The 27446-nt window shown below is 47.7% G+C and overlaps 2 protein-coding genes across 6 annotated transcripts; one reads left to right on the plus strand and one right to left on the minus strand.

Moving 5' to 3' along the window:
- Window positions 1–322: 322 nt before the first annotated feature.
- TMEM80 (transmembrane protein 80) lies at window positions 323–6843 on the minus strand. 2 transcript variants are annotated; one of them, XM_039706541.1, is made up of 5 exons: window positions 6405–6843; window positions 4145–4261; window positions 2947–3019; window positions 2753–2845; window positions 323–1428 (listed from the first exon to the last, which is right to left on the minus strand). In XM_039706541.1, exons 1-5 carry the CDS (start codon window positions 6807–6809, stop codon window positions 1223–1225), a joined length of 894 nt encoding a protein of 297 aa, XP_039562475.1. In that variant the 5' UTR covers window positions 6810–6843; the 3' UTR covers window positions 323–1222. The 2 variants fall into 2 exon arrangements, with proteins under 2 accessions (XP_039562475.1, XP_039562474.1); XM_039706540.1 differs by lacking the exon at window positions 323–1428 and having other exon boundaries at window positions 2095–2845.
- Window positions 6748–27195, plus strand: DEAF1 (DEAF1 transcription factor). Of its 4 annotated transcripts, none has more exons than XM_039706539.1 (14): window positions 6748–6766; window positions 8023–8120; window positions 8474–8603; window positions 9460–9606; window positions 10394–10533; window positions 11218–11283; window positions 12214–12340; window positions 14516–14644; window positions 15380–15508; window positions 17322–17572; window positions 19339–19488; window positions 23314–23379; window positions 25072–25161; window positions 26191–27195. In XM_039706539.1, the coding sequence occupies exons 5-14, from the start codon at window positions 10456–10458 to the stop codon at window positions 26293–26295; spliced, it is 1191 nt and encodes a 396-aa protein (XP_039562473.1). In that variant the 5' UTR covers window positions 6748–6766; window positions 8023–8120; window positions 8474–8603; window positions 9460–9606; window positions 10394–10455; the 3' UTR covers window positions 26296–27195. The 4 variants fall into 4 exon arrangements, 3 of the variants coding, with proteins under 3 accessions (XP_039562473.1, XP_039562471.1, XP_039562472.1); XR_005627208.1 differs by lacking the exons at window positions 6748–6766; window positions 26191–27195 and adding exons at window positions 7002–7229; window positions 22614–22790 and having other exon boundaries at window positions 25072–25141; XM_039706537.1 differs by lacking the exon at window positions 6748–6766 and adding an exon at window positions 7002–7229.
- Window positions 27196–27446: the final 251 nt, after the last annotated feature.

Consider the following 27446-nt stretch of genomic DNA (forward strand, 5'->3'; position numbering starts at 1 on the left):
GATCAAGTTCAACCACTGAATGACTGAGGGATGAAACTGGGCCCTTCCACAGAACTTCTGTGTATTTGGTCCCTTTCTACTCCCACCAGGAAGCAAAAACCATCATGGCTGAGGTGCCCCAGGCCTGCACCCTACAATTTTCAGCCCCTGGTGATTGCAAATTAGTTCAGACCTTCACAGGGCAGGAGAAGGGGCTACACACAGCAGCAGGATCAGGATCAGAAGAGGCTTCCACACACATCCAGGCTTGCCCAAGTCTTCCTTTGGATGACTTAGCTGGAGCCCAAGATCTGAACAAGATGCTCTGCATTTCAAACACTCCTTAGATCTAAACCATTATTTATTTGAATGAATAAATAAATACAAAAATAGGAATTTCTGAATAGAAAATAGGCTTCTTCAAAAAAACAGGAACTCCCAAAGCTTTCCATTAGCACATATTTTTGAGACAGTAAAAAACTCTGCACTTGCACCAGTTAGAAGTTAAGACAGACTTGAATATAGTAATTTTTGCAAAATAGTAGAAATAAGCACATTTAACACCGAATAGAAATAAAACTGCCAACATTCTGTTGGACTTTTAAACAGCACAGAAGGGAGAATGAATGGTGAATGGTTTTGCTCATTTTAAAGCCATCCTGTCTAACCAAACATCCCCTCACGTAGTAAGAACTGGCTGCCAAACCTTGTGGCTTGGCTCTCAGGTATGCACAAAACCCAGTTCCACTCTCCCCCACTGGGATACATCAGGTTCTGCCCTACTAAAGTCAGGGAAATTACCACTGAGGACTGGAAACACAAATGAGAGCAGCAGAGCAGCTGTGCCCTCAAACACGGACGTGTGCGTGGCAAGGCACAAGTGAGCCCTGGCCTGATTCATTTCTGTGTCACTTGGGCTGCATGTCGCTCCTGTGCCAGGAAAACTGCCACCATGCCAGCAGCACTGCTTCCTATCCTGTGTTGGGAATGGGTATTCAGTACTGACCCCTGGTGAATGCCAAAATGTTAAGTGTTCTGTGATTCATCCCTTGCCTTTGCCCATAAATAAGGCAGTGGTGGACAGCACCACACAGCTCCTGGGCGGGACATCTGTGCCCCCAAAACTTCTCATTTAAACAGAGAGAAGCTTTACAGGGTTTTTATACACACAGGAATTCAGCAGTGGAAGTGAAGCCCCACTCTCAGGGAAGGAATGTGTGGCAGGCGCGTGGGAAGGGCGGGCTCAGCTGACAAAGGCAGCGATGGCCGTGACCTTGAGCCCCGACTCGAGCCCGTAGGCCGAGAGCAGCACGGCGTTGAGGAGCACGTCTGCCCACAGCACGTAGGTCTGCCACAGCAGCAGGTACACACACAGCAGCACGCTGCCCACCGTGAGCCCCAGGCTCAGCCCCAGCGGCGCCTCTGCTTCTGTCAGGTTACCCTTGAAACCTGAAAGGAAACAGAAACCAAAAGTCCAATTTGTTCTGACAACAGCTCAAGCTGTAACTCGAGAATATTCCTGCTCAAAAAAGGCCCTGGTTGTGACTTTGCTCTTACTGAGTCCTAAAAAAGCTCAAAATAGATTGAAATACCAACCTGAATCAAAGCTCTGCTAGCAATCAAACAAGCCCGACTCCAATGGAGAATCCATTTCAAAACAGGAAAACTAACCAAAGTTAATCTAAGTAAGTTCATCAGTTGATAATCACAGCCCGGGCACCTCTTACCACAGAGAATCACTTCTGAAGCTGCATCCTTCTGAGCACTCAGCTTCAACTGTCAAACTCTTCCTGAGTCCCCAACCTTGGTGACTTCGGTGCACTCCTGGAGTCCAATCCTCATTTTCAAGTTTTATTCCCTTCTAATCTATTCCTGTTTCAGATGACTGGCACCTTCTCTCTTCCTTGCAGCTTATTTCCAAGCTCAGCTCAGTAGATTTTGGTGTTTAACTACATTAGAGTTGAAATCCACCTCTTTATTCATGGATCTCATGGATCAGGCTCCAAGCAAATACACAGAGAGCTTTAGAACAGCAGAATAAATCCAACCCTAAAGCCACTCAGATTGATTCAAGAGCCCCACCCCACATAAATGTGTTGGGAATATCTTGATAATCACAGCCCGGGCACCTCTTCTTACCACAGAGAATCACTTCTGAAGCTGCATCCTTCTGAGCACTCAGCTTCAACTGTCAAACTCTTCCTGAGTCCCCAACCTTGGTGACTTCGGTGCACTCCTGGAGTCCAATCCTCATTTTCAAGTTTTATTCCCTTCTAATCTATTCCTGTTTCAGATGACTGGCACCTTCTCTCTTCCTTGCAGCTTATTTCCAAGCTCAGCTCAGTAGATTTTGGTGTTTAACTACATTAGAGTTGAAATCCACCTCTTTATTCATGGATCTCATGGATCAGGCTCCAAGCAAATACACAGAGAGCTTTAGAACAGCAGAATAAATCCAACCCTAAAGCCACTCAGATTGATTCAAGAGCCCCACCCCACATAAATGTGTTGGGAATATTGAGCAGATTTTAATAGTGATTTGGGTTTTTTAAAAATTGGACTTGAAGAAGTTTTAGCAAGCTCTGGACAAGGTCAGGAGGTCCTTCCCACCCTTCTGCCTTAGTGAAAAGAAGGTGTTGGTGCTTGCAGGTGTCCTCAGGAGTGAAAGGAAAGGTGCAGGGGTCTCCAAGTATCTGCTCAACTGACAGACTCCATTTCCAAATGAAGGCATGTTTACAGATTACATCCCAGTTCCACTGAAAACGTGACCTACCCAAGTACAATCGAGGCACTTCCACAATGCCCATAAGGAAAAGCACAGCAAGATCAGGAGCCAAAAAATCATCTGGATAACTGAAAACTTGACCTGGAGAATAAACAAAAGTAAATCAATCAGGAGGACAGAGCAGGACAAAACCCAGCTGTGCATCAGCACAGCCTGCTTTGGGATCAATACCTGCAACTTACTTTTGTAAATAATCATTGCAAGAGTTGCCAAGAAGTAGAAGATGTAATAAACCCCATTTACATAGAGCAGGATCTGTAAGGGAAGCGATGAGAGCTGAGAACTGTTGTTAAGGATTTCTCAAAGTGATGAGGTGGGATCTATTCCACAAAATCACAATTTCCCAGTAGCCCCCAAATACACTGCACTCCCTCTTTATACTGAATGGTCCAGCTATGCCTGGCTGTGGGGAGGGTTCAGGAAGGAACTCGAGGCTGCAAACACCACGGCCTGGGATAAAAGCTTGCTGTTTCAGGTTTGGCTTTAGCTCCCTTTTTAAGGGATTTTATTTGGACTGTAGTGGAGCATCAGTTAGCCTGAGGAAGTGGGGGGGATGCATGTGTACATTGCCCCAGACTAATTCTACACTTCTTAGTCAGCCTTAAGGAAATTGACAGAGAGTTGGCAAACTCCATCAAACTTGTGTTTGGAGAAGAGGTGGCTCTGTGCAGCAGCCAGGCCTTGCTGCTGCCCACAGCATGGAAATGCTTTGCTCCATACCTGTCTGAGCTCAGCTTTGAGATGCAAATTCCTAACAAACAGCCTTAATTCACTCCCCTCTCTCCCCCAGCCTTTTTCAAATCCTACAAATATCTCCAAGCAGGGATTTCATCCCAGGCATCTTTTACAGGAACTGCCCATCCCGCTTCTAAACCCACCCACGCACCGTGGATGGATTCCAGTTCCCAGAGCAGCTCATTTTATTAACACAGAACCAGGTTTTGGGGTTTTTCCAGTTGAAGGAAGGTGGAGCCAAAAAAATTACTAGATAGGTTCTAAGCATGGAAATCTCCAGAGCCAAGGGTGTCTCCTCCTTGGAGGTTACTTGGATCTTGGCAGGAGTAAAGGTGGGGTAACTTACGGTAAGAGAGGAGGAAGTTACTACTGAGGGCTGCTTTTACTACCCCTCGTCAGCTGTGTCAGCTGTCTGTGAGCTGTGCTGCAGGGGGTGTGTCCACCAGTCCATAAATGCCATTTTTAACCTCATAAGAAAATGGGTTCAATCATGACTGCAGGGGGGCTAAAGGGGTTTCTGCAGGAGCAGGAGCCCATGAGGAGCAAATCCCAGCTAAACCTGTACCAAACATTTCCACTGGAAGCAACGTGGTCCCAGTTGTGCTTCCTGTGGATGACACTGACAGAAAATTCAGGAGCACAGACCCAGCACTGAGCAGAGTTACTGGACAGAAGACAGGAATCCACTTGAGGCAGTCTTCTCCAGGAGTCTTGCATGGAGGGAGCAGTGGTACAGAAAGGATACAATCTCTGATGTTCTTCCTTTCCATGGAGAAGGAGAAAATAAAGAGAAGAAAATATGTATAAACCCAGAAACATTCTAACAATGGTATCTAAATTCTGGGAGGAATCTCTTTTTTCATCTCCCAGGAACATTTATTGTATTCCAGATCGTGGACTTCAGCTTCCAAAAATAACCTTTTCAACTAGATGAAGCCTCAAATAATTTGGGGAAAATCCCTACTGGAAAAAGCCACTTTCAGTGAGGAACTTTAGGCTCTTTCAAAGCCTGAAGGAGTGCACAGGCATTATCCAGAACTTGTTCATCCTGTCCTTTCCTAGCAGATGACACTTCATCCCCTCTAACTATGCAGGAAGGAGGTGAATATGGGATGCATTTGCTTGTAAATTGTGAGAAAGTTTGTGGAGAACACAGGGCTCCCGGGTTCCTCTAAATACCACCTCTCCAAATGCCATCCCTCCAAACCAGTTCCCTTCACAAACTCATTCCACATCCAACCTCACTATGTTCTGACAAACCACAGAAATCAAGCCAAGTATTTCCAATGATCCAACCACCACATTTCCTTTTTTTTCCTTATTGTTTTCTGCAAAAATCACATGAATCTCATGCAACATGAGGGCACCTGTTGAGTTCCTCATTAATATTCTCGGCCTCTCTCAGACACATGAGGAATTGCACAGTCGGGATTTCTGTTCCAGGGAGAGTAAAACCTGTGAAAGGCCATTTCATCTGTCTCCTCAGAGACAGCTTGTCATTGTCACACCGCCATCCTTATCCCTGGATTCCTGAGCTCAACGTCCTCTTCACCTCAGAGTTTATGCATTTAGGCCCAAATTAAGTCCCCCTAACTCCAGGCAGCTAATTAAGGTGTCCAGTGTGGGAACACAGTGGGAACAGGCACATGAATTTAGGTGATTCATGTGTCTCTGATCTGAAATGTCTCCTGGACCTGATCCTCTCCTCTCAGCTCTCTGTACAGGGGCTGGGGGCTCCCAGCACTCATCCTGTCACTGGATGAGGGACAAGGGGGAATTGCTTTGATATTGGGAAGAAATTCCTCCCTGTGAGGGTGCTGAGGCCCTGGCACAGGGTGCCCAGGGAAGCTGTGGCTGCCCCATCCCTGGCACAGTATCCCTGCCCAGGGCAGGGGGTGGATGAGCTTCAAGGTCTCTTCCAACCCAAACCATTCCAGGATTCCATGATTCCATGTTCATTCAATACCCAAAACGGCAGCTACACCACTGATGCTGAATTGTACGATAGTCAGAGCCATGGAATTCCCTCAGGGCAGTTCCCCAACTTTGTATCTGGACTCTTCTTTCCTTAATCCTTTCCTAGGAGAGGGCAGTGAGCCTCCTGCAGCTGCTGCAGTTCCTGAGGATGTGCTGCCTCCCTCAGAGCGAGCGGGACATTTCACAGGGATAACCCTGGAACCCCAGAGCACACCAGAGCAAGAGGGATTATTAAACCACCTGAATGTATCATTTCAGTGCTTACCCAACAAAATCTTGGTTATCTGTCCAGGCTGGTGCTGATTTTAGAGTGAGTGACGCTGAGGATGGGGATTTGAGGTGGAACATGGCCCCATTTTCTAACAAAATGGTTTAATTTTTAACATAAAACTTTATTAACGGCAGCAGATGTGGTTAGCATTGCACATAGCACCTCACTGCACGGGTTTGGGATTAGGATTTTTTTCTATTCGAATTCGGCAAAAATTTTCCCAGCCACCTTCTTCTACCTACCCAGGGCAGAAATTTAGAGTTTTGGAAGAAAACTTTGGCCTCTGCGAAAGAGTTGGAAATTAACGATTTGACCACACCAAGGATGAAATTTTTCCCCCTCTGAATCCCAGCAGTTCCCAAACTGAAGCAAAGGTCTGGATTTTCCCGAGGCGTCCCTCGGCCTCAGCAAAGCGAGCTCAAGGTGCTCCTCAGCCCGCGCATGCGCCAAGCCCCTGCTCCCGGCGCCACCGGGACCTCCTCCGCCCGTCGGGACTGTCGCGACATGCCAACGGGGCGTGCCTCCACCTCGGCCCGCCTCGCCTCGCACCAGTGTCCCCCCGCCAGGAGGCACCCCTAGCGCGGTGGGAGACAGCCCCCCGGTGCCCCGGGAAGGGCTGTGGTGCCGCTGTCGCGTTGCTATCGCGACACCGCTCACCTCGCCTCGGTACCGCCATCTTGACGCCCCCGCCCCGCCCGTCGGTCCTCCGCCGTCCCGGCAGCCCGCGCGCGGCCACTCGCCCCGCCCACCCGCCTTCGGGCGCGATCGGAGCGTTCGGCCCGGTTCGGTCGCTTTCGGGCGGATTCGGGCGCTGCCCGTTCGGGCGTCTCCGTTCGGGTCTGCGAGCGGAGCTCGGGCGCGATCGGAGACGACTCGGCACACATCGGCGCTCCTCGTTACCGCCTTCGGCTGAGATCGGACACAGCTCGAGCGCGCTCGGGACTCTTCGCCTCGCCGGGCCGCAGCGCTCGGGGACTCGGCCGTGTTCGGGCGGGCTCGGGTCTCACCCGATCCGTCAGGTACCGCTTCGGGCCGCGCCCCGCGGACTCGGCCGCGCCCCATTGGCCAGCCGGCAGGGAGCGCGCGCGCCGGCCGCCTTCGCACGGGGCCCGAGCGGCTCGGGCCGCTTCGGGCCTCATCGGAACTCGGTCGAAAGGCCCCGAACACGCTCGTCAGCGGTCGGGCACGCTCGGCGGCGCTCGGCTCGCCGGTCCCCCCCGCCCGCAGGACCCCCCTCAGGCGCGCCCGGGGGGGAGGCGGGGCGGGCTCGGCTCCCCCCGGCCCCGCGCATGGAGCACAGCGACGGCGAGCCGGCCGCCAGACAGCTCGACTTGCCCACGGGACCGGGGCAGCAGCGGGAGCCGCCGCAGGCAGCGGAGGGGGAGGCGGTAACGGTGATGGCGGCAGACGCCCAGCACATCGAGATGGGAGCACCGCCAATGCCAAGCGCCGACGAGGCCGCCGCCGCCGCTGCCTTCGCAGGTCAGGGCGGGCAGCGCTCCCTCAGCCCGCCCGGGGCTCCCCCAGCCCGGGCTCCGGCCCCCACACAGCCCCCGGGGCTCGGGCTGGGACGGCGAGCTCCCTCAGGGAGCGCTGCCGCCCCCTCACCGAATCCCACACTCCGCCCCTGCACACTCAGTGGAGAGCGGGAGGCTCCCGGTGCTCCCGGTGCCCGGAGCCGCGGCCCCGCGTGTCCGGAGCCGAGCGCCCGGGGCACGCAGCAGGGTCGTGCAGCCGAGCTGGTGCCGCAGGGCCAGAGCCCCGCGCCCGCCCCAGTGTCCTGCCCCAGCGGCTGTTGCTCTTTCACCCTCACCCCACGTGGAACCCGGAGATTCGAGCCAGGCCAAGCGCTGAACGCAGAAACGCTGGCTTGTGCGTTTGGGCAGCTCTTAACTGGACGAAGTGCACAGGTCATGGCACCATGGGAATTAATACATGACAGAGACAGGGTCTGTTGTTTAATTTATCCTGATGTCTGCCAGTCACCCCTATTTAAATAAAAGCACCACAGTTTGGAGTATCCCTAGTACAGGTGCCATACTTATTTTTCCCTTAGTTCATCACATGCTAATAGCAGCTGCCCTGGTTTCAAGGAGCTTAAAGCCTGTTGAATCCAAAGATTAATAGAAATCAGAATGATTGTGTTCATAACAACTTATGGGTGCCATGAAAAATAATATTTATTTAGGACAGGAAGGAATAAGGAAATTTTCAGCTGCTCATCAGGCTCTCTGCATGCAGCAGAAAATTAAATTATCCCTGTTTTACATTCCAGAAGTCACCACAGTGACAGTGGCCAACGTGGGGGCCTCTGCAGACAATGTTTTCACCACATCTGTGGCCAATGCAGCCTCAATTTCAGGACATGTGTTGGTAAGTCTGTCCTTTCATTTGAGGGCCTTGACAAAGCTTTTCAGTGTAAATTAAACCTGTAGTAAGGTCAAAGACTTGTTTTCATTGTGATATCCTGGCATTAAGCCACAAACCCATTAGCTGGGTGACATATAGGGGTTTTATTCCTAACTTTTTTACCTTTCCATCCCCACGTACTCATCTGGTAACATAACTGGTGACCTGGAACATGAAATCTTTGAATTTGCCTCAGAGACTCAAAAAATTAACCTAATAACTGCCATACTGATTGGAGTTTGGGGTGCCTGTGTATTACTGAAATCTATTTGTGTTGAAGCATTTTAATCAATTTGAACTCTTTATTTCTTCTGCAGTCTGGGAGAACAGCCCTCCAAATTGGGGACAGCTTGAACCCTGAGAAAGCCACTCTGATAGTGGTGCACACGGATGGCAGCATCGTCGAAACCACCGGGATCAAGGGGCCTTCGGCGCCTCTCACACCAGGTATTAGAGAGTCTGCTTGTGGTGGGTCACTCTCCCAGAGGGATGGCTTCTTCTCCACTCTACTTGTCTTTCTGGAATCTAAAAATATGTGCATAATTTTAATAGTATGGCTTGCCCTCTTTTAAAGCCATAAAGTTGTTCCAGTTGGAAACAACCTTTAAGTTATCAAGTCCTCACAGTATTTTGTGTATTTCTTGGGAATTAAAGAATGTTTCTTTTTTTTTTTTTAATTTTGTTTTTTTTTCTGTCAGAAATGTGTTTAATTTTCTCATTCTTTGCCCTAATCCTGGCAAAGAAGCTGCTTGAAAGATCTTGCCCTGTTACTGGGCTTTCTGCACCCATCCTACCCCCAAGGGCACACAGATCATTTTAACATGGTTAATAAAAATCCGAGTCTCCCAGCTCTGCACGTGTTCTTTCCAAGGCTCCTGGAGCACATTTTCATGTCCATTCAGGCTGATACTTTAGTCTCTCTGTCACTGAGGTTTTGTTCAGGGCCGCCTGGCAGTTTCCTTGCTGCCCACGAGATGGCACAGCAAACCTTCAGTGCTTTAAAGCTTCCCACAGGATGGGCTCTGGGAAGGGGGATCTCCAGCCAGCTCCTTACACCATAGCTTACAGGTGGTGTAAGGATCAGGTCACAATCTCAGTGTTTATTCCCCGTTAGAGCCTGTTTCCTCAGGTCCTCTTTGCTTATCAGCCCTTCTCAGTTCATTAGGCTGAGTTTTTTGTGCTGCTTCATTGTGAGGGCTCAGCTGCTCCAGTCAACCTCTTGGCATATCACCCAGCCGAGCATGGGATGGAACACCACTCTGCCTTTTGGTTGCTGACACCTTTCTTTCCTTTTTTCTCCAAGGACCACAGTCTCCTCCTACCCCTTTGGCAGCCGTCCAGGGGAAAAGTGGAACCAAGTACAACTGGGACCCGTCTGTGTACGAGAACGAGCTGCCGGTGCGGTGCCGCAATATCAGTGGCATTCTGTACAAGAACAGGCTGGGCTCAGGTAACTGCCACCCGGGCTGAGGGCTGGCACAGCTCCTTCTCTTCCTTCTCTACTCTTCTTTTAATCAGGCTGTTCTTAAGGGCTGATCGTGACAGGAAAAAAAATCAAGAGTTTCCAAGACAGCCCAGTGCCTTTTGATTTTACTGTTCCCTTCTGTTTTGCTTTTTCTTCAGAGGCTTTTTAACTTTTTCTTAATTCTGAAAATATCCAGGCTTCGATGCAGTGAGTCTCCTCAGTAATAGGCTGACTCCTTTAATGAGTTTTTTGTCTCATGAGTAGACTTGTGTTTTTGCAAAACTCTGAAGAATCCCTGCTGGAATGCAAATAGTTTTTTTCTCTTCATGGGGCTCCTGAGCTCTTCCTCTTGTCTTTTATCCCTGTGGGGAAGCTGCAGCAGAAATTGCTGGCCAGCCTGGCTGCCCAGTGCAGTGCTTGCTTTGTGGACAGGAAGCTTTCTTCTAAACCCACCACAAACTCAAAAAATATCAGAAATTTAAGTGCAAATTAAGGAAAGACTTAGATTTGTGGTGTTTGTGCAATAAAGACTTTTCTTTCTTGCAGAGGAGTAATTTTTATAGCCTTTTGAGCCCCAGAGTTGGAGCTCTGAACATGCCCAGTCATTGTCACAGCCATGATAATAAATGGACATAGTTACCTGAGAGCAATGGGCATATTTAGTGGTTCTTACAGATTAACTGCTATTTTTCCCAGCCATTTCCATATTTTCTTCTTTAGAGAAGTGGCAAAATTATCCTTAACTTGGACTAATTTTGTTGCTTTACTTCAGGAGGCCGTGGCAGGTGCATTAAGCAAGGGGACAATTGGTACAGCCCCACGGAGTTCGAGGCCATGGCGGGGCGAGCCAGCAGCAAGGACTGGAAGAGGAGCATCCGCTACGCCGGGCGGCCCCTGCAGTGCCTTATCCACGTAAGGTTAAGTCTGCTCCCTCCTTTCTGCAGGGTGCTGGTGGCACCAGGAGCAGTGCTTGGTTTGGTTGAGGGTCGGTGATGCAGGGGAATTGTTTTTGATATGTCTCAGCACACTGGGGATCTTGTTTATACTGGAAAGATTTTCTGCAGGGTGAAGCCTAGCCTTGATTGAGCTGTGCCACAGGAATTGAGCTCTCACCTGTGATACTGTAATTTAGTAACCTGATCTCCTTCAATGTCTTTGTCTGCCACACGTCCGTAATTTTCACCACATTCATTATTTGGGTCCTTTATTTGAGTCTCCTGGAGAGCTTGGCATTGCCACTAGGCTGACAGTTGATTTCTGTTTGAGCAGAAATCAAGTCTCATATATCCTGGCCTTTGGGTGTGGAAAAGACTTGGTTTTCCTTTTCTCTTCTGGATTTCTGTTTGAGCGGAAATCAAGTCTCATATTCATATATCCTGGCCTTTGGGTGTGGAAAAGACTTGGTTTTCCTTTTCTCTTCTCTGATCCTCTCACCCCCTTGCCCTGGTGTGGGGAACTGGCCTCTCTGTTACTGAACAGCATCCAGGGGGGAATGGGTACCACTCTGGGAGCCATCCACATTTTTTAAGCAGGATCAAGGTGTGCTCTGGGTGATTTTGGTGACTCTCATGCTGAACTGGTCACTTCTGATTCCAGGATGGGATCTTAAATCCCCATGCTGCCTCGTGTACTTGTGCTGCTTGCTGTGACGACATGACACTGGTGAGTGGGAGGCTTTACATCCATTAATTTAGGAACTAATTATTTTTGTTGGGCAAATTAACCAGTCAAGCTGTCACAGCCCTGGAGTGAGCAGGTCATGAGTGTCCTGGGAATTGAGTGCCCTGACACATGAGTGTTCAGGGCCAAGTGCTTTGTGCCTGCCTTGTGGAGAAAGGAGATGAGGAACTGCTGGCATTATTGCAGAACAGCCTCAGTAAAACTAGATCATACTTAGTGCTTTTTTCTTCTTTTTTTTTAAAGAATTTTCTAATTAATGCAAAACATCTTTTGGGGATGTCAGTATTATTCATTATTTTGACTCAAATTTCACAATGTTTTGAGTTGGAAAAATATTTTTGTAAAGAAGTAACATTATAATTTTATAATAGATCAATATTTTCATTTTAAAACTACTTGGAGTTTTTTGTTAGTTGGTTGGAGGTTTGATTTTTTGCTAGTTTGTTTCAAAAATATGGTTTAAGTCCTGAAGCAGAAGACTTTAGCTTGACCTGGTGCTTTGCCTTTCTTTTCTACTATGAACTGACTGATATGCTTCTTTTCTAGCCTGGAAATTCTTCCTCTCTTTTCCTCCCTCTTCTTCTCTTTTATTCCACCACCTTGGCCAGCAGCTGATTATCTGCCCACTTCTACTCCTTATATGATAATGGGAAGATATGGGAAGATGTTGAATTTGTGCCTCTTCAGCTGGAGGCAGCTGAGTTTAACTTTATTTTTTCAAAGTTCTTTTTATTTGGAAAACTTTTATGCGCTTTGGTCTGCTGTTGCAAACCACACATCATCCGTGGGGGTCTGTGCTGCTGTTCTTGGAAAGATGAGAGTAAAACCAAAGTCTCCAAAGAGGTGCCTCAGCTAATGCTTTTTTTTTTCCCTTTTTTCTTTTCATTTTCTTTCTGGTGTTTTTCTACCCAGAGTGGCCCTATACGACTCTTTGTGCCATATAAAAGGCGAAAAAAAGAAAATGAAATACCAGCAACTCCAGTGAAGAAGAATTGTTCCAAAAACATCACACTGCTTCCAGCCACTGCTGCAACTACGTGTAGGTTCTTTTCTCCTGGTAAAAATTGCTTCCTTTCCTTGGAGAGTTGCCCTACTAGGTGTTTTATGTCTGTTAGTGGCCCCTTGGAACTGTCCAGCTGAGAAAAATGTCCTATTTTTTGGTCACATTCTTTTCGATTGGATGACTTTACTGTCTCAGTGTCACTTCCTATTTTATAGGAAGTAGCACAGTGTTGCCACATATGAACACAAGTTGAATAGGAAAAAGTGCAGCTCTAGACCTCCAGGAGACTCAGGTTTAAGCATCATGACATTCTTATGCCGTGAACAGTAGGTTTCATATTTTGTGCTGAGAGAGGTTTGGATTATGTCCTGTTCCTGGAATTGTTCAGGGCCAGGTTGGATGGGGCTTGGAGCAGCCTGGTTTAGTAGAAGGTGCCCCTGCCCATGGTAGGATGGTGGAAGGAGATGACCTTAAGGTGCTTTCCAAGCCCGAGCATTTCAGGATTCTGTGGTTATATGTCGCTACAGGACACAAGACAACACGACGCAGACACACTGCTGTTCTCAGGCAGGGAAAGGAGAGCGTTTATTTTCTGACTCTTACATTTATAGATTTCTAAAGGTGACAGAGGATTGGAGGGTGAAAGTGCTACCTCTCCAGGGACACTGGACAAACTAACAGTCCATCAAATTTCTCCTCCTCCATAAAAGAATGCAAAACAATAAGTTGTTTACAGAAAGTGTGTGAGAAAGTTTCATACAAGAATGCAAACATCAGAAGGCTTAGAAAATCTTAAAAAATCAGGGCGACAGTTATAGTCTATTATTTTATTGCCCTCTGTACCTGCTCTCTGTGGGGAGAGACTTATGGGATCCTGGCCTGAATCCATAGTGAATTTCAGGTAGATTTTTCACAAATAACAGCTGAGAAAGTTCCTGTTGGAATTAGGTTTTGGGAGAGGTTGATCCTTCTCTGCTCTGCCAGAAATCCCCATTCCATCCTCTGAGCTTCTTTGCATCCCTTAGAAACTGGAGTAAGATTTGTGCTATTCCTTGCAAAATAGGCTGGAAGCAGCTGGAATGAAACCCCAAGCCTAAAAGTCGTTAATGAAGGAGGCAGAAGGTGATGCTTTGATCTGCACATCCCTCTCCAACATTCAGCTTTGTTAGTTACTGGTTTGATTGGCCAATTATCTGTGTGAGAACAGGAATTAATTTGCAAGCTGATCCAGCTCACACATCCCCAGTCACATCCATATGTCCTCCTGCTCTTGGCACGCTGGCATCATCTGCAGGTAACAGTACAAAGTGAGTCAAGGAGGAAGCAACAGAAATCTAAAAAAAGAACCAAAAAGTAAGATCAGATCATCAGTAGGAGGAGAAACACACAAGGATTCTGCAGAGTTGTTTTATGGCTTTGCTTTTTTTTTTAGTTCTGAAATAGGTTTAATCTGTATTGGTTTGTTATGTGAGGTGCTGTGAGGCTGCTCGTTCTCTCATGCTGGCACTGGAAGAGAGAATTTCTTGTTTTGGTGGCCAAATACTTCAGCCAGGAATTTGTAGCTACAGTATTTTAAAATTTAATTATTGTGTGCCACAGAATCAGACCATCACCAATTAATGGTACCAGTTAAATAATCCTCTTTAAAATGGGTTTTAAACATTTGGAAGTCACTCAGGTATAATTATCCAGAAGGATTTTGTGCCTTGTTCCTTGCATTGGCTGAGCACATTCTATCACTTTGTTTAGATAAACAGCTAAAATTTCCCAGCTGTCATGGAATTAGCTGTAATCCACAAGTTGTTACGTTGATTTAAGTAACAACAATCACTCTTGCTAAAATTGTCATAAAGCAGCCAGAAATTGATGGGGTATGTGGCTTCACTGAATCTTTATGGGAAGTGTTAAGTTATGGTTCATAAAATAACTGAAAAGGTGGTGATTTGGGAGGTATTAGGTTGTAAATTAACATTTTAGCCTCATGCCCCAGAGCCTTGGAAGGACAGCAAAGCCTTCAGAAACCCCACTGGGCCTTTTATTCCCATTTCCAACTGCACTGGTCACAGGTGTGATCCAAACTGGGTTATCCCAGACTGGTGATCTGTGAGTCCCCTGAGCTTGGATGGTGCAGCACAGGGATATCAACAAACATCTGGGCAGGCATGTCCTCTGCACTGAGTGTTAATTATGAAAGTGCTTTAATGTTTCCAGTCACCGTGACTCCCTCTGGACAGATCACAACCTCCGGGGCGCTGACCTTCGACCGCGCGTCCACCGTGGAGGCCACGGCCATCATCTCAGAGAGCCCAGCACAGGGGGATGTTTTCACTGGAGCCACTGGTAAGAGCTCAGGGGTCTCCTAGACAGCTGTGGGGAGGAGGAAAAGAGGTTTGGATGCCCACTGCTGTAGGAAGGAACATCTTGAATGCAACACAAAGGATTTATTTATTGAAGGAGACACTGCGTAAGGCACCATCCTTCCTGAGAAATAATTTCAGCAGTTTGAAATCTTAGCAGTTGCACCAAAGGAGAAGCTTTGTCCAGGTGTGGCAGCTGCTAATGTTCACCTCTGCTGAGTTCCTAGGATTTATGTTCACTTTTTACTCCTCATTTAACCTAAAATACTACCAAAAAAACCCCAAACTAGGTGAGGGTTGAAATGGAGTGAAAAGTGCCAGGATAAGTCAAACAAAATATAAATGCATGACATACATTTTGGTTCTCTCAGTTTGAATCGTGCTGTGGGTTGTGAGCTCTCCTGGGGGAATGATCTTGCTCCAAGAACCAGAGTTTGGAGCCCTGTGATGATTGTGGATATTTCAGTGTGTGGGATTGAACTAAGCAACCTGTGGCTCTAAAGGTAAAAGCAGAGCCAGGAGCCATGGTGGAGCCAGGACCAGGATTCCTTGCTTGCTGACTGTGTGAGATCCTCCTGCTGTTTCACATTTTCAATCTTTGGAATTACCATAGAGTGTAGGAACTTGTATAAAACATAAAAACATAGGGGTGAATGCAGTGTAAGATAAACACCTGCCAGGTGTGTTAGTGACTCCCAAGGCCCTTGTTCTCCTGCAGTTCAGGACACCAATGTTCAGCAGCCTTGCCGGGTGTCTCATCCAGAGCCTCACTATCCCAGTTACCAGGACAACTGCCAGATCTCACCTTTCCCTGAGGCTGCACTGCCAACGTCGCATCCCAAAATCGGTACGTTTGGTCTCACTGTGCTTCAGTTTCCTCCCATCTCTCTCAACAAAGGTAAAGATTAGGGCAGAAAATTAAACTTTGCTCTATTTTGCTTGTGAGTTTTACAGAAACTAAGATTTCAACAAGCAGTTTTCCCTGTTGTGGGAAGTTTTTCATTCTTTATTAAGTGCTTTGATTTATTGATTCTGCCAGAGGCGGCTGCTGTGATTCTTTGTCATGAGCTGTCTTGCATTCCCTGCCTTTCCTAAAGTTCTTGCTTGCAGACTTTTGTCCTCTTTGGGCACTGTGGCTGAACAATTATTTAGTGTTCGATCTGAGGAGAGCAAACTCAAGTAAAATCATGCCGCAGAAGGTTTTCTAGACATCCTCACATGGCTTTATCACTCCAGTGGTGCATGCTGGGGATACTTTTGGCCAGGTTTGGTGTCAGTTTTCAGTCCTCTCTGTATGACCCTTATTTATTTAGCTGGAGCGGCACAGGATGTTCCTAGTCTCCAGAGTCAGATCTTCTTGTGTTTAAGACTTAGTCAGACCTTGTTGTTACTAATTAAACATTGATTGTTTTTTCACCAGTGAATACTTTCTCTTGTCTGATGTACTTGTGCCAAAATGAGGAATCGGAATTCCTGTTTGATGCGGTATCAAATGCGTGCAGGGATAAATATTGTGCTGGAAATGGAGAGTGGGAAAGGCTATTATGCAAACAGACATTGATATAAAAGACTGGTTTATCTCATACTCATATCTAAGCGCAAATAGTTCCATGCCACTTGTGTGCAAATTCATTAAAATTGCTGTTTAATTAAGGGTATTTTGAGATAAGAAGTCTGCACCACCCTGAGGCTGGTGGTACCTTCTTTGTACCAGTAGAGAATTCAGTGAGGAATGTTGAGGTCAGTGTTGGTAGATGTGAATGTCTTGGACTGAATTTTATGGCAGATGGTGAGTATTTATTGCTAGAATTACATTTTGGAAAAGTAAGGCCAGGTAACATTTCTTTCTGGAATGTTACCTAAGCTGAGCTTACACTGTGTATGTTGGAGTTCCTGGGTCTGGATTTAATTTCATCCTACCCTGATCTCCCAGTGTAAACCTAATGTGAAAAGTAGCTGGTTCAGTGACACAGTAACTGCTGGGTTATTAAAGGCTTCCTCACCCGTGGTTTTAGGAAGTCCCTGTTTGGAATACACTCACTTGGAGGTAATGGTGACTAACTGGGGTTAAGTCCAGTGTTTGGCCAGGGTTATGTAAACGCCAGAATTCAAGAAGCACAGAGAGTGTGATGTGGATCAGTACTTGAGTTTTGTGGTTTGCAACCTGAGAATTTACATCTGGGTAGGATCATCAGGATGTTTCTGTAAAGTACTGAGTCACTGAGTGACTTACTCTAACCTTACCTAGCCATGGCTGAGGGAAATATTGTTGGCAGTGGTGGAGGAGTTCCTGGGAATGCTGCTTTCACTGCATCATGATGCTTCTCCACAGCAGTGCTGGGAGGTGTTAAACTCTTCCCAGAGTTTAACACTTCCCAGCAAGAGGAGGTGTTCTTGTTCTGTCCAGGTCAAGAGGAGGCATTCTTGTTCTGTAGGTTTGAGAATGCCCATGGGCTTCTTCTGCACAGATCTGCACTTGATGTTGCAGAAGGAATGATGTGTTTAAGAAAAACTTTCCTGGACTGGAAATTCTGCAAACCATATTTTAAAAAACAAACCAAACAGCACAGAAAAACTACAAAAACCAACACACCACCACCACTTTACGGAAATGAAACACCCTAACTGTCTGTGTATTCCCTTTTGTTCCCTATGCCCAGTGTTGACCTCTCTGCCTGCCCTGGCAGTGCCCCCCACGACGCCCACCAAAGCCATGTCGCCGTCGGTGGTGAACGGGCTGGAGGTGACGGAGCAGCGGAGCTGGCTCTACCTGGAGGAGATGGTCAATTCCCTGCTCAGCACGGCACAGCAGCTGAAGACTCTGATTGAGCAGGCCAAGCAGGCCAGCTCCTCCTTCCGCGAGGCTGCTGTCACACAGGCCAAGATCCAGGCTGATGTGGAGAGGAAAGAGGTAACCGTGCCACAGAGGCTCAGCCATGGGCACCTTTGGGGCTGAGTGGAGTGCAGAATCGTTTCTGGCTGGAGCAGTGATACTGGAAATTGTTTCTCCAAGCCTTGAAAGCAATGTTAGCAAGAGAAATCTTCCCAAGTTATTTGTATGCTGGGGAAAGGAATAAAGTTCTCTGGGATTCCAGGAGCTGCAGGGGGTTGTATAGATTGTTTGGTGTCACAATCCTGAGCTCTCCCATCAGCTGTCCATAAATTGATGGGATGTGGGAACTGAGTCCTGGTCTGAGGAAGCTGGTGAGTGTTCATCAGTCAGGTGAGCTGGGCTTTCAATAGCATATGTGGAACAGCTTATCCCAGAGTTTATGGTGAAGTGTTCTGTCCCAAGGTAAAAGAGGGAGTCAGGGAGGATTCTTTTTGATAGATTTCTCAGATGAAAATAAAACACAAACGCGGCAATGTTATATCTGAATATAAAGAAGGGTGAGCATCCTACTGAAGGGGGATAGAAAAGAGAGCAGAGAGGAGGAAAGAGACGGAGAAAGAAACAGAAGACGGGGACAGCGTTACCACAAGAACACCGGTGCTGTCAGCGCCAGCTCAGGAGGCGGAGTGGAGTGTGCGTGTTGCAAGGCGCGGTGAGCCCCCGCGGCTTTTCTGAGCGCTTGGGCGCAATCTTCACCCGGCGGCGGCGGCTGCGGGCTCGGGGTGGCTGCAGGGGCAGCTGCGAGCTTGTCTGGGTGCTGGTGACACGGGCTGGTGCTGTGGCGGGTCGGTGGGGCGGGCAGCGCAAGCACAGCGGCGGCGGTCGCGGCTGGGAAACACGGTGGGGGCAGCCGGCTGCGGCCGCGCCCCGCCGGGCACGCAGCGGGGCGCAAGGTCGTCGTGGCAATGAGCTGGTTCGCGGAAGCAGTGAAGCAGGGCCAAGCAGGTAGGGGCAGGGAAGCAGGACCACAGGGAGGAAAAGGTATGGGGTGGGGGGGGAGAAGGGCCAGGGTGAGCCTCCGAGCGAGCCCCTGATGCCTCCAAGAGACCCAAAGCAAAATGGCTCGCCATTTTGTCGCAGTTAGCTGCTTTTATGTGCTAAGGCTCCTTCCACAGCCCGACTTCCCAGCCATTCTTCGTGGGCATCCGGACCTTTGCCCCATTGGCAAGTGGGGTGGGTCACTGACAGCTTGGTCGTGGAGGTTTTTTCTGCCCTGATTGGCTGCCAGGCGAAGCCCTCGCAGGAACAGGGTTGCCAGTACACATACAGACAGCCCTTGCAGAAATTCTTGTCCTCATGTGTAACACAGGTCGAACCATAAATAAAAATCAGATTGATCCCTCTCGAGAAGATAAGCAGTGAAGTTTAGAGGTGTTTTGCTGAGAACTGTGCAAACAAAGCTGACTTACACAAGTCCTGTGGTAGGACTGGCAGGCTGCCTGGCCTCACAGGAGCCCTGACTGGTTCCCATCTTCTCTCTGTTGTGGACAGGGATTATCCACAAGGACTGCCCTCTTCTCCCTGCTCTTCTCTGTAACTGATGCACGATAGGGATCTTGGATCCTTCTGACCACCAGCTCATGCATACACCCAAGTATAGCTTCATACTGAAGGTGCTCTCCCTTTCCCAGTGATCTGCACCTCATGTGAACTGGGGAGAGAGGAGGGGGGCAGTGTTGGAACTGGTGTCACCATCAGTAGCTGCTGAAGTCCCTCCCCAAACACCGCTTTCCTGCTGGTGCCATCAGCATTGTGCTAATGTCAGCTTTCCACTGAATCCATAGGCATGTGTGCAGCGACAGGCCTGGAAGAGAGGTGTGGGAAGACTTTGCTGGAAGCTGAGGACCCCTAGGACAGTCCTTGCAGCCTCTTTGATATTCTTTGCCGTGTTGGCTCTGCTAAACTCTCCCGTACGATGCATCTTTGATGTGCAGGTGTGTGATATGTTGGGAGTCTAATCCTTCCCTGCCTCCCTCCTGCAGAACAGGTGCCAGTGCTGCTGCCCAGGTTTGGGCTGGCTACTGCTGGAAAGCTGCACAGAGTGTGGGACACTGAAATATTGCAAGTTTTGACACAGTTCAGCGATAAACATCTGCTTTTGTTTAGCGTCACTCTGCTTTTTTTTTTCCAGTCTATGTGCATCTTCCCTTTGGTTTATCCTCACAGTGGTTTCTGGAATGGTTGTTCAGTCCCTTCTCCACACCCTCTGACCCAAAACCAGCTCTCTTTGATGTTCTTCTAGTTACTTGTCCTGGGAATGGGAGTGAGAATCCCTCCTGTGTATGGATTAAAGCTGACTTGACATGGGAAGGATAAGCACATGATTTCCGGAGAAAACCCCTTTCCCAGGATCTGCTGCATGCCCAGTTACACCACTTGTGTCTCACTATTCTCAGTGTGTAATGGGGACCTCCACATTTGTGCACTGTGGTGAAACCACATACTCATGGTGCTCATGGTGGTATTTTTTTATCATCCAGACAATTCTAAGCTGTGCTGGCTGCTGGAACCACCTAGGCAGTATCAATAGTAGCTATCTCTGAATTAATTCCTGCTTGTGAACTCTATATTTGGACAAAACTCTGTGTTCCTGGATACAGGGAAGCAATTACATTAAAGGTCAAAGAATTGTCTCTCTGCTTTTGTGTTGGTCAGAGGGCCTTTCCCTATTTCCTAGTGGTTTGTAATGTGAGGCTCTTTCCCACTCCCAAGTATGTGTGTGGTCCCATGGCTTTTTGGGCAGTTAATGTATATGAGAGGCAGACAGAGAGGTCGTTGTGCCCTTCAGGTAGGGGATTTTTTCTGGACCATTTTAATACAAAGGAAATTGGTGCTTAATTATCACTTAGTTTGTTCTGCTGATAGAACTTCCAAGAGTGAGCAAACAGGGGGAGCCTTTCCTGGTAGTGTCGTTGTTGTGTTGGAGCTGCAGAGCAAGGATGGGCCACAGATGAGATGATACCAGAGCTGCAGACTCAGCTCTTCCTGGAAGAGTGACAGTACAGAGCAGTATTGTAGAGATCTGATAGAAACAGGCTGGTTCCCAGCTGGATACATGAACTTAGGTGCCTCGTTGTATGTTACACATCACCCCCTATAGTGTGTTTCGGTATTATATTTATTTAATGAGCTTTGGAGTAATTAAATAGCACAAATGAGCTGTCCTGCTCCCACAGAGCAGCAGTTAGGTTGCCTTAGCTTTAAATAGCAGGAGCTGTGCTCTGTGCTGGGCAGTGTCAGTGCTTGTGGGATTCACACAGCTCTGAAGTGAGGGGTTTGCACTCTGCCTCCCTCCTTGTACCATCTCAGCCCTGTGTCAGAGGCTGGGGACATCCTTATGCCTTCTGAAGGAACTGTTCCAAGTGCTGGAGATAAAGGCTTCACCAGCAGGGAAGTTTTAGTATAACTTAGTATTTTGGCAGTTCTGACATGCACTCAGTTGCTCTCTTTGTACTTCTTAATTTCTGTAAATTTGTTCAAGGGTCACAGTTTGTTGGGCAGATTTCAAGACTGAGGATCTGCTTCAAATTTTGTTTCCATCTTTCCCACAAGGGATTTTGATGCCCCTGGGTAAGTCCTTGGCCTCACTGTGCCTCAGATGAAAATAACACTTCCTTCCCAGAGAGCTCATGTGCAAGTTTGCAAAGTGTTATGATCCTCTAAGTAAGGTTACATTTGTGTTACTTAGAAGTCCTGGGGAATGATATCCCAAAAGAAAAGCAAACCATGGGCCCTCGAGCTCCATGTTTCTGTGAACTTCCAAAATGCATCATGATATTGCAAAAAATGGAACTATGGATAGATTTATAAGATTTTTCTGCATTGCAGCATTTCGTGTGGGATTTGTTAAATAGAACTGCTCTGCTTGGATTTCATGTGGCTGTTAAGAAATAGTTCTCGAGTATCATTAGTAATTAGGCTGTGGATGAGTATCTGATCCCCTGGTTAATATCTCCATGTTGGCTTTACTGCATTTTTTGGTAAGGAAAGACATTTAGGAATTTAGGATGAGTGGGGTAGCAGAGACTCGGTGTCTCTTGCAATAGATATTTGACATTTGCAGATCAGGCCCAAAATTAAGAGATTAAAGGCAGGACTGACATGTTGGTGGGCTTGGGCAATGTAATTTTTCTGAGTGTGTATTAATCCATTGTTTATATCAGAAAAACTTTAGGATGGGGACATTACACATACTCACTAAATTCTGTGCCAGAATTACTGGGGAATAATGAGGAGATTCAGGAAATGCATTAACTGTATTTTCTGTATAAGTTGAAGAGAATGAGTGTTGAAATCCTACAAATATTTTAATTGGAATAGCCCTCTGTAAAGCAGAGATGCTTCTGGAGCCCTGCCCGTTTGAAAGCAAGGTGGAAAATTAAATCAGCAAACAGCTGGGGCATCTGAATGCTTTTTTAGAAAGATTAAACTAGTTCAGGGCTGGAGAGTATGAAATTAATCTAAAAAGGGTTGGACAGTTAAGAAATATGTCTCTGGTCAGCAACCAGTGGCTTGTGTACTCCAAACTAGCAGTGATACTCTTGGGAATTGGAGATTCTGGGTTTTGTGGAGCTGTTTCTATGAGAGTTCTGAATGTGTCTGGCTTGTTCCTCTCTCTTATCACACCTTTTCCTTCTCCATGGTTTGTGCATGGCTGGAATTGCCTTGTCAAATATGGCAAAACCAAATCACACCACTGGCAGGCCACAGCAAGAGGTTTCTCTGCCTCTGCCTCCATCTGCCTGGAATTTTTTAACTTAATTTCTGTCACAGTAATATCAAGGTTTTGAATATCAAGGTTGTGGTTTCACAGGAGAATAAATACTGTGCTCTCAGGTCATACACTTGTAAATTAAGCCTTTAATCTCCTTATGTGTTGAGTCAACTCCTGGATGAAACTGCTTGGCCTGGAGGAAGGGGTTCAGCTTTTTTTGGACTTTTTAACTGTTCCAAATACATTTAAGCCAGGGCTAGCACGTAATTAATTTGGGGTTGGGTTTGGATGCCATTGGTTTGGGACTGCTGTCCCCCATTGCTGAGCGTGTTGCTACTGGAACAGGTACAGCAGCACCTGGTTGGGCTTGAGTTGGTGTGAAGTGATTCTGCCAGGCAGCCAAAGTGGACTCTGATCACCTCCAGAGGACTGATGGAGTCACAACTTGTTCTGCAGCCCTCTCACTCTTCTGTTTCAAGGAGGAGTAATGATTATGGTTAAGTGTTGCTCCTGAAGTCTAAGGTGTGTTAATTTTGTTTGGCTTTTCTTCCCCCCTAATCCTTTTTGGTGGGCTGTAACTTCCCTCCAGACACCTTTGCCTCTTTGTGAGTGAGGACCACTGGACTTGACCCAAAATTTGGTTCTGGAATGTGCCACTTGGTCCTGTTACCTGGGCATTTTCCTCGTGTTTCCTGTGCTTATTTCCCAGTTCCCATGTGTGGGGGAGTTGCAGTTAAACCCCCCATTTTAAGGACGAGTGTATGGCTGGATGGAATGGGGAGCTGGGCTTGGAGAAAGTGCTGTACTGAACTGGCAGTTTGTCACCTCAGGCTGTTTTCTCACAGGCTCCTTGCCCTGTCTCCACATCAGGTGACAGTGTCCTCTTAGAAGTGAGCAGTGAGGGGTCACCCTGTCCTCTTGCAACTGCAGTGTGGGGCTGGGCAGACACAGCTCAGCATGGGGACCCTCCATCCCAGCACCCTTTCCAACCCCTCACGTTGTGCTCCAGCTGGGAAATTACATGTCTGGTCTGTTTTCCTTGCAGCAATACCAGAGCCAGTTATTCCAACAAACAGAGGATGTGGATGGGAAGACAGAAATCATCATTAAGGTAGGCTGGGGATGTCTCATGTTATGAAGAGCCTTTTGGTCTTTGTCTAAGACTCAGAGGTTTTGTCATTGCTGTGGAATCCTGTGCTCTGTGTCTGGCCTCCTGGCAAAGGATCTGAGCCATTCCTAGTAGGGCCAGTGCTCCAAGCAGTGTCTCCCCTTTCCCAAGCATTCCACTTTTCTATGCTCCTTCACCTGGCCAGGTTCATCAGTCTCCCTTACCTCTGAGTGGTGGTGCTGCAGCTCTGGTGAGTGGCTGTCACAGAGCTGTGACAGGAAGAGAATTTGCTTCCTTTCTGTCCTGTGAGCTGGTTTTCATAACTCCACAATTTCCTCTGGCTTTTGGAGTGGGAGTCAGTTCTGGACCCATGACTGAAGGCCTTAGAGCTGTGTTGCTCAGTTCTCTTTCATATCTGCAGGTACAACCATGCCCCATGTATTTTCCACATTTTCCAATAGCTGTACAGGTTACAAACAGCCCCAGTAAAGTGTCCCTTCAGGGCAGGCTTTGCAAGTCCCAAATCACAGCTTTAAGCCATTTTTGCTGTCCCAAATCCACAGCTGCACATCAGGAGCACAAACACAGTTCAGTCTCACCAGCTGTTCGCTGCAGGTACATGGAAAGGTGTGAGAAGGGGTGTTAATCAGAGCACTGATTTTTGGGCTGGTTTTGCTCAAAGAGAGAAGAAGCCTGGAGGAACTGATGAGCCCACAATACTTTCACAGCCCAGCAACACTTCCTGTCACTGCTGCTGATGTGCTAATGATTTGTCAGGCATTTAATGAGCTGGAAGTGGAATGCTCTGTGAAGTGCTTATTTTGGTGGCAGTTCAATGATGTTTCCACCTAAATATACAGGTTATGTTAATTGATGTCACTAAAATAAGATTAAAGCGATAGACACAAAAACATCACTTAAAAAGCAGGTGTGATTTTTCACCTGTGTATCCTATCTCACCTTGCTTCTGGATTTAAATCCTGGCTTCTGTTAGAGCCTTCTTAATTTGAGTCCTGTTTTCCTCTTGGTACACTCCTTATGTAGTCATGACTGGAAAGTACCAAGGAACGTATCCCGTAGGAGCAGATGCCTTTTTCCTCTCTAAAACAAGGGGAAAATGCAGTAGGTATTTTCTCCTGAAGGGTCCCATCTCTATTCTTAGTCTGTTGTCCTTCCTCAGACCTTCTCTTAGACATACACAGGATTATAAACCCAACAAAACCACCAATGAAATCTGCCTTTAAACCTTTAAATTTGAGATAGCCTCAGAGCTTGTGTGTCGACAGCCTGTGCACAGCCTGACATGTCTGGGTGGGATACACCCAACTCCTGTAGTTACCTGACTGATGGATACCGGGCCTGTCTGGAGGGAGGTTTCCCTGGGGTGGTGGGGATGGATTTCCATGACCACTCAGTGTCCACACAGTTTTGGAGGGCTTCCTGCCCAACAGAAACAAAAACAGAAGTGCATTTCATTTTCTAAAGTGGTCCCTGCTAAAAGAGCAAGGAGAGTGGGTCTCTGAGGATGTATCCAGAGGCCACGGGGCCTGTTGTGGGTTGTGTGCTGAGGGTATTTTGGGAACAGGAGCTTTCCCACTGCTCTGGCATTCCAGCCATCACAGCACTGCTGTTGCACCTCGGTGATGCCCCTGGTTTGTCTCTGTGTGACTTGTCCCTCTCCATCCCTTCCCACAGCAATCCTGTGTCAACTGCGGACGGGAGGCCACCAACGAGTGCACAGGATGCCACAAAGTCAACTACTGCTCCACATTCTGCCAGCGAAAGGTATCAGCCTGCTTGTGACTTGGGATTCAGTTCCCAGGAGAGGGCTGTGTGACCCTGGGGACAGCCAGGCTGCCTGGGCTGTCACCTGATGGGTGTCAGTATGGAGGGAGGAACAGACAGCAGAGCCAGGCAGTCAGAGCAGAGCCTTGCGTGGGTTAAGCACTCCAAACCCACCCTGCCAGTGGGATCACCAACAAGGCTATAGTGATGGGGCAGGTCTGCAAGTCAGGACAGGGTTAAAAGGGTAGAGAAGATCCCCAGGTTTGCATACACCTTCCCAAAGGTGATCCAAAAAATACAAGTAACACTAGAAATGAAGCATGGACACCTCACTGGGAACTGTGGGGAGCTGAGAGCACTTTTGCATCCCCTTCCTGCTGCTTCCTTCCTTCCCTGCTGCTCCTGCTGAGGCACTGAGGACATAGTTTTCCTTTCCATTATTTGTGATGCTGCAGGTGATACAGTGGGACAGACTCTACAATTGTGAGCTTAGGAGGTGGGAAGGGGAGTGAAGTACAGTGGAGGAAGCTGCTGTGTGTTATGTTTCAGACCAGTTCCTTACAGTTGACCCTTGGCCTTTGCTTGGAGAGAAGGATGGTTCAATTTAGCCAGTTACACCTTTGCTGGGTGGCCATGTTCAGGCTGAGTCAGCTATCCTGAATTCAGTCAGTTCCAGAAGGAATCTGTTCCTGTCCTAGCTGAGCTAAGATCCCTGCACAGTGCTGTCCCTTGGAAGCACTCAGTGTTGAGAGCTGCCTTTCAGGAGAGGCTTTAAGTCAAGGTTCTGACTCATTTTAGTAAATTTTCCATCTGACTGACACTGATGTCCTGGATTGTGATTTGTGTGGAGATGGCAGCATTCTGCTTAGTCCAATTCCACCTCTTACATTGATCCAGTGCATGGCTCCTTTGTCCTCCATCATTGGTCTGGTTTGTGGAAAGAGGAGTGTGCTCTCTTCTCACACAGAGAGGGCCCTTCTTCAAGGGCCTGTTCTGCTCACAGCCTTTCCCTCTGCTCTCTCCTGGCAGGACTGGAAGGACCACCAGCACATCTGTGGCCAGTCAGCCACGGTGACGGTGCGAGGGGATGAGGTGCACGTCCCAGACAATGTCATGGAGAAGGTCACCGTGTGAGTGCTCCACCTCCGCAGCCGCTCATGGACACGCGGGGCCGGCTGGATCGGCGACCGGCGGGAACGGTCTGTCCTGTGCCAACAGCACTCTTCTCACTAGCAGACTCATTTTTCATAGATTTTTTGATACTGTGACAGCACTTGTCTATTCCCAATTCCCTTCCAAAGCTTTGGATAATACAGAGACTGTGAAAACCTCACCTGGAACCCTCTCCCTTCCGTCCCAGCCCCAACTGGCTTTGGGAGGCTTTGCCTTTGCCTGACTGGATCTTCCACCATGTGGATTATAGCAGTCTCCTCATCTCTCTTGAGATGGATCTGAAGCAGATGCTGCGAGGAGATCTGCCAGTGCTTCCTCCTACTGGGACCTCCCTACCTCTCCTTACGGAAGAGAAACAAGTTTTTGGTTGGTTTATTTAATTCCCTTGACAAAGTTGGTACAAGTTCTTAGTTTGGCATTGAAAGGATTTTTGGGTTTCCTGTGTTCCCTCTGTGCTGGGCAAATCTGGAACTCATTGGACTTCTCCACTTAAACATAGTTGAAAAATAACATGTTGCTAAATAAAATGCGATGAAAGCACCAGTGTGCCCAGTGGTTCCCCTTCATTCCCTGGGCAGCACTTTGCAGTACAGGTAACTGCTCAGGTGAGTGCACCAACAGCTGCATGTGTGTCTGTACTCCCTGTCTACCTGGGAGGTGTTTTCTCCACAGGGAAGCTTCATTCCACAGCGTGCCTGGAATGTCACTCATAGCACCCAGCTGGCCAGAATCAGATGGGATCAAGCCCAAGGTGAGCACAGGTGGATATAGGGCTGTCCTGTCTTCCTCTCTCTGCCCTGTAGGAGCTGCTAATTAGAGATGTGCTGACCATTAGGGAGTTACTTGCTTTGTTCACTGCAACAAAATAATTTTAAACATTAATCTACTATTTTAATAGTTAATTAAATTCTTTATTTGTTAATTAAGTTAAACCTTTGTTTGTGATTGGAGATTTCAGAGGAGTCTTGACAGGTGCACAAGCCTCTGGTTGTTTGGTTGGGTTTATTCTTAGCTCCAGGCATAGCCCCTGTTAGGGGTCACAACCCCCATGAAGGGTCACTATTGTTTGCTCTGGTTGAGGGGTCACAGCCCCTGTGAGGGTTCACTTGTCC

This window comes from Passer montanus, unplaced genomic scaffold (genome assembly GCF_014805655.1).
Source record: "Passer montanus isolate IOZ18808 unplaced genomic scaffold, ASM1480565v1 scaffold194, whole genome shotgun sequence".
NCBI lineage: Eukaryota > Metazoa > Chordata > Aves > Passeriformes > Passeridae > Passer > Passer montanus.

Excerpts from the sequence above, each read along its gene's own strand:
- TMEM80 (XM_039706540.1), bottom strand. The coding sequence starts at position 6,809 with ATGGGGCGCGGCCGAGTCCGCGGGGCGCGGCCCGAAGCGGTACCTGAC. Across the intron at positions 4,262-6,404 it reads GATGGCGGTACCGAGGCGAG|GAAGAACATCAGAGATTGTA; the intron begins GTGAGCGGTGTC and ends CTCCATGGAAAG. Across the intron at positions 2,846-2,946 it reads TGCAATGATTATTTACAAAA|GTCAAGTTTTCAGTTATCCA; the intron begins GTAAGTTGCAGG and ends TTTATTCTCCAG.
- DEAF1 (XM_039706537.1), top strand. The coding sequence starts at position 7,037 with ATGGAGCACAGCGACGGCGAGCCGGCCGCCAGACAGCTCGACTTGCCC. Across the intron at positions 8,121-8,473 it reads CAATTTCAGGACATGTGTTG|TCTGGGAGAACAGCCCTCCA; the intron begins GTAAGTCTGTCC and ends TTTCTTCTGCAG. Across the intron at positions 10,534-11,217 it reads CCCTGCAGTGCCTTATCCAC|GATGGGATCTTAAATCCCCA; the intron begins GTAAGGTTAAGT and ends TTCTGATTCCAG.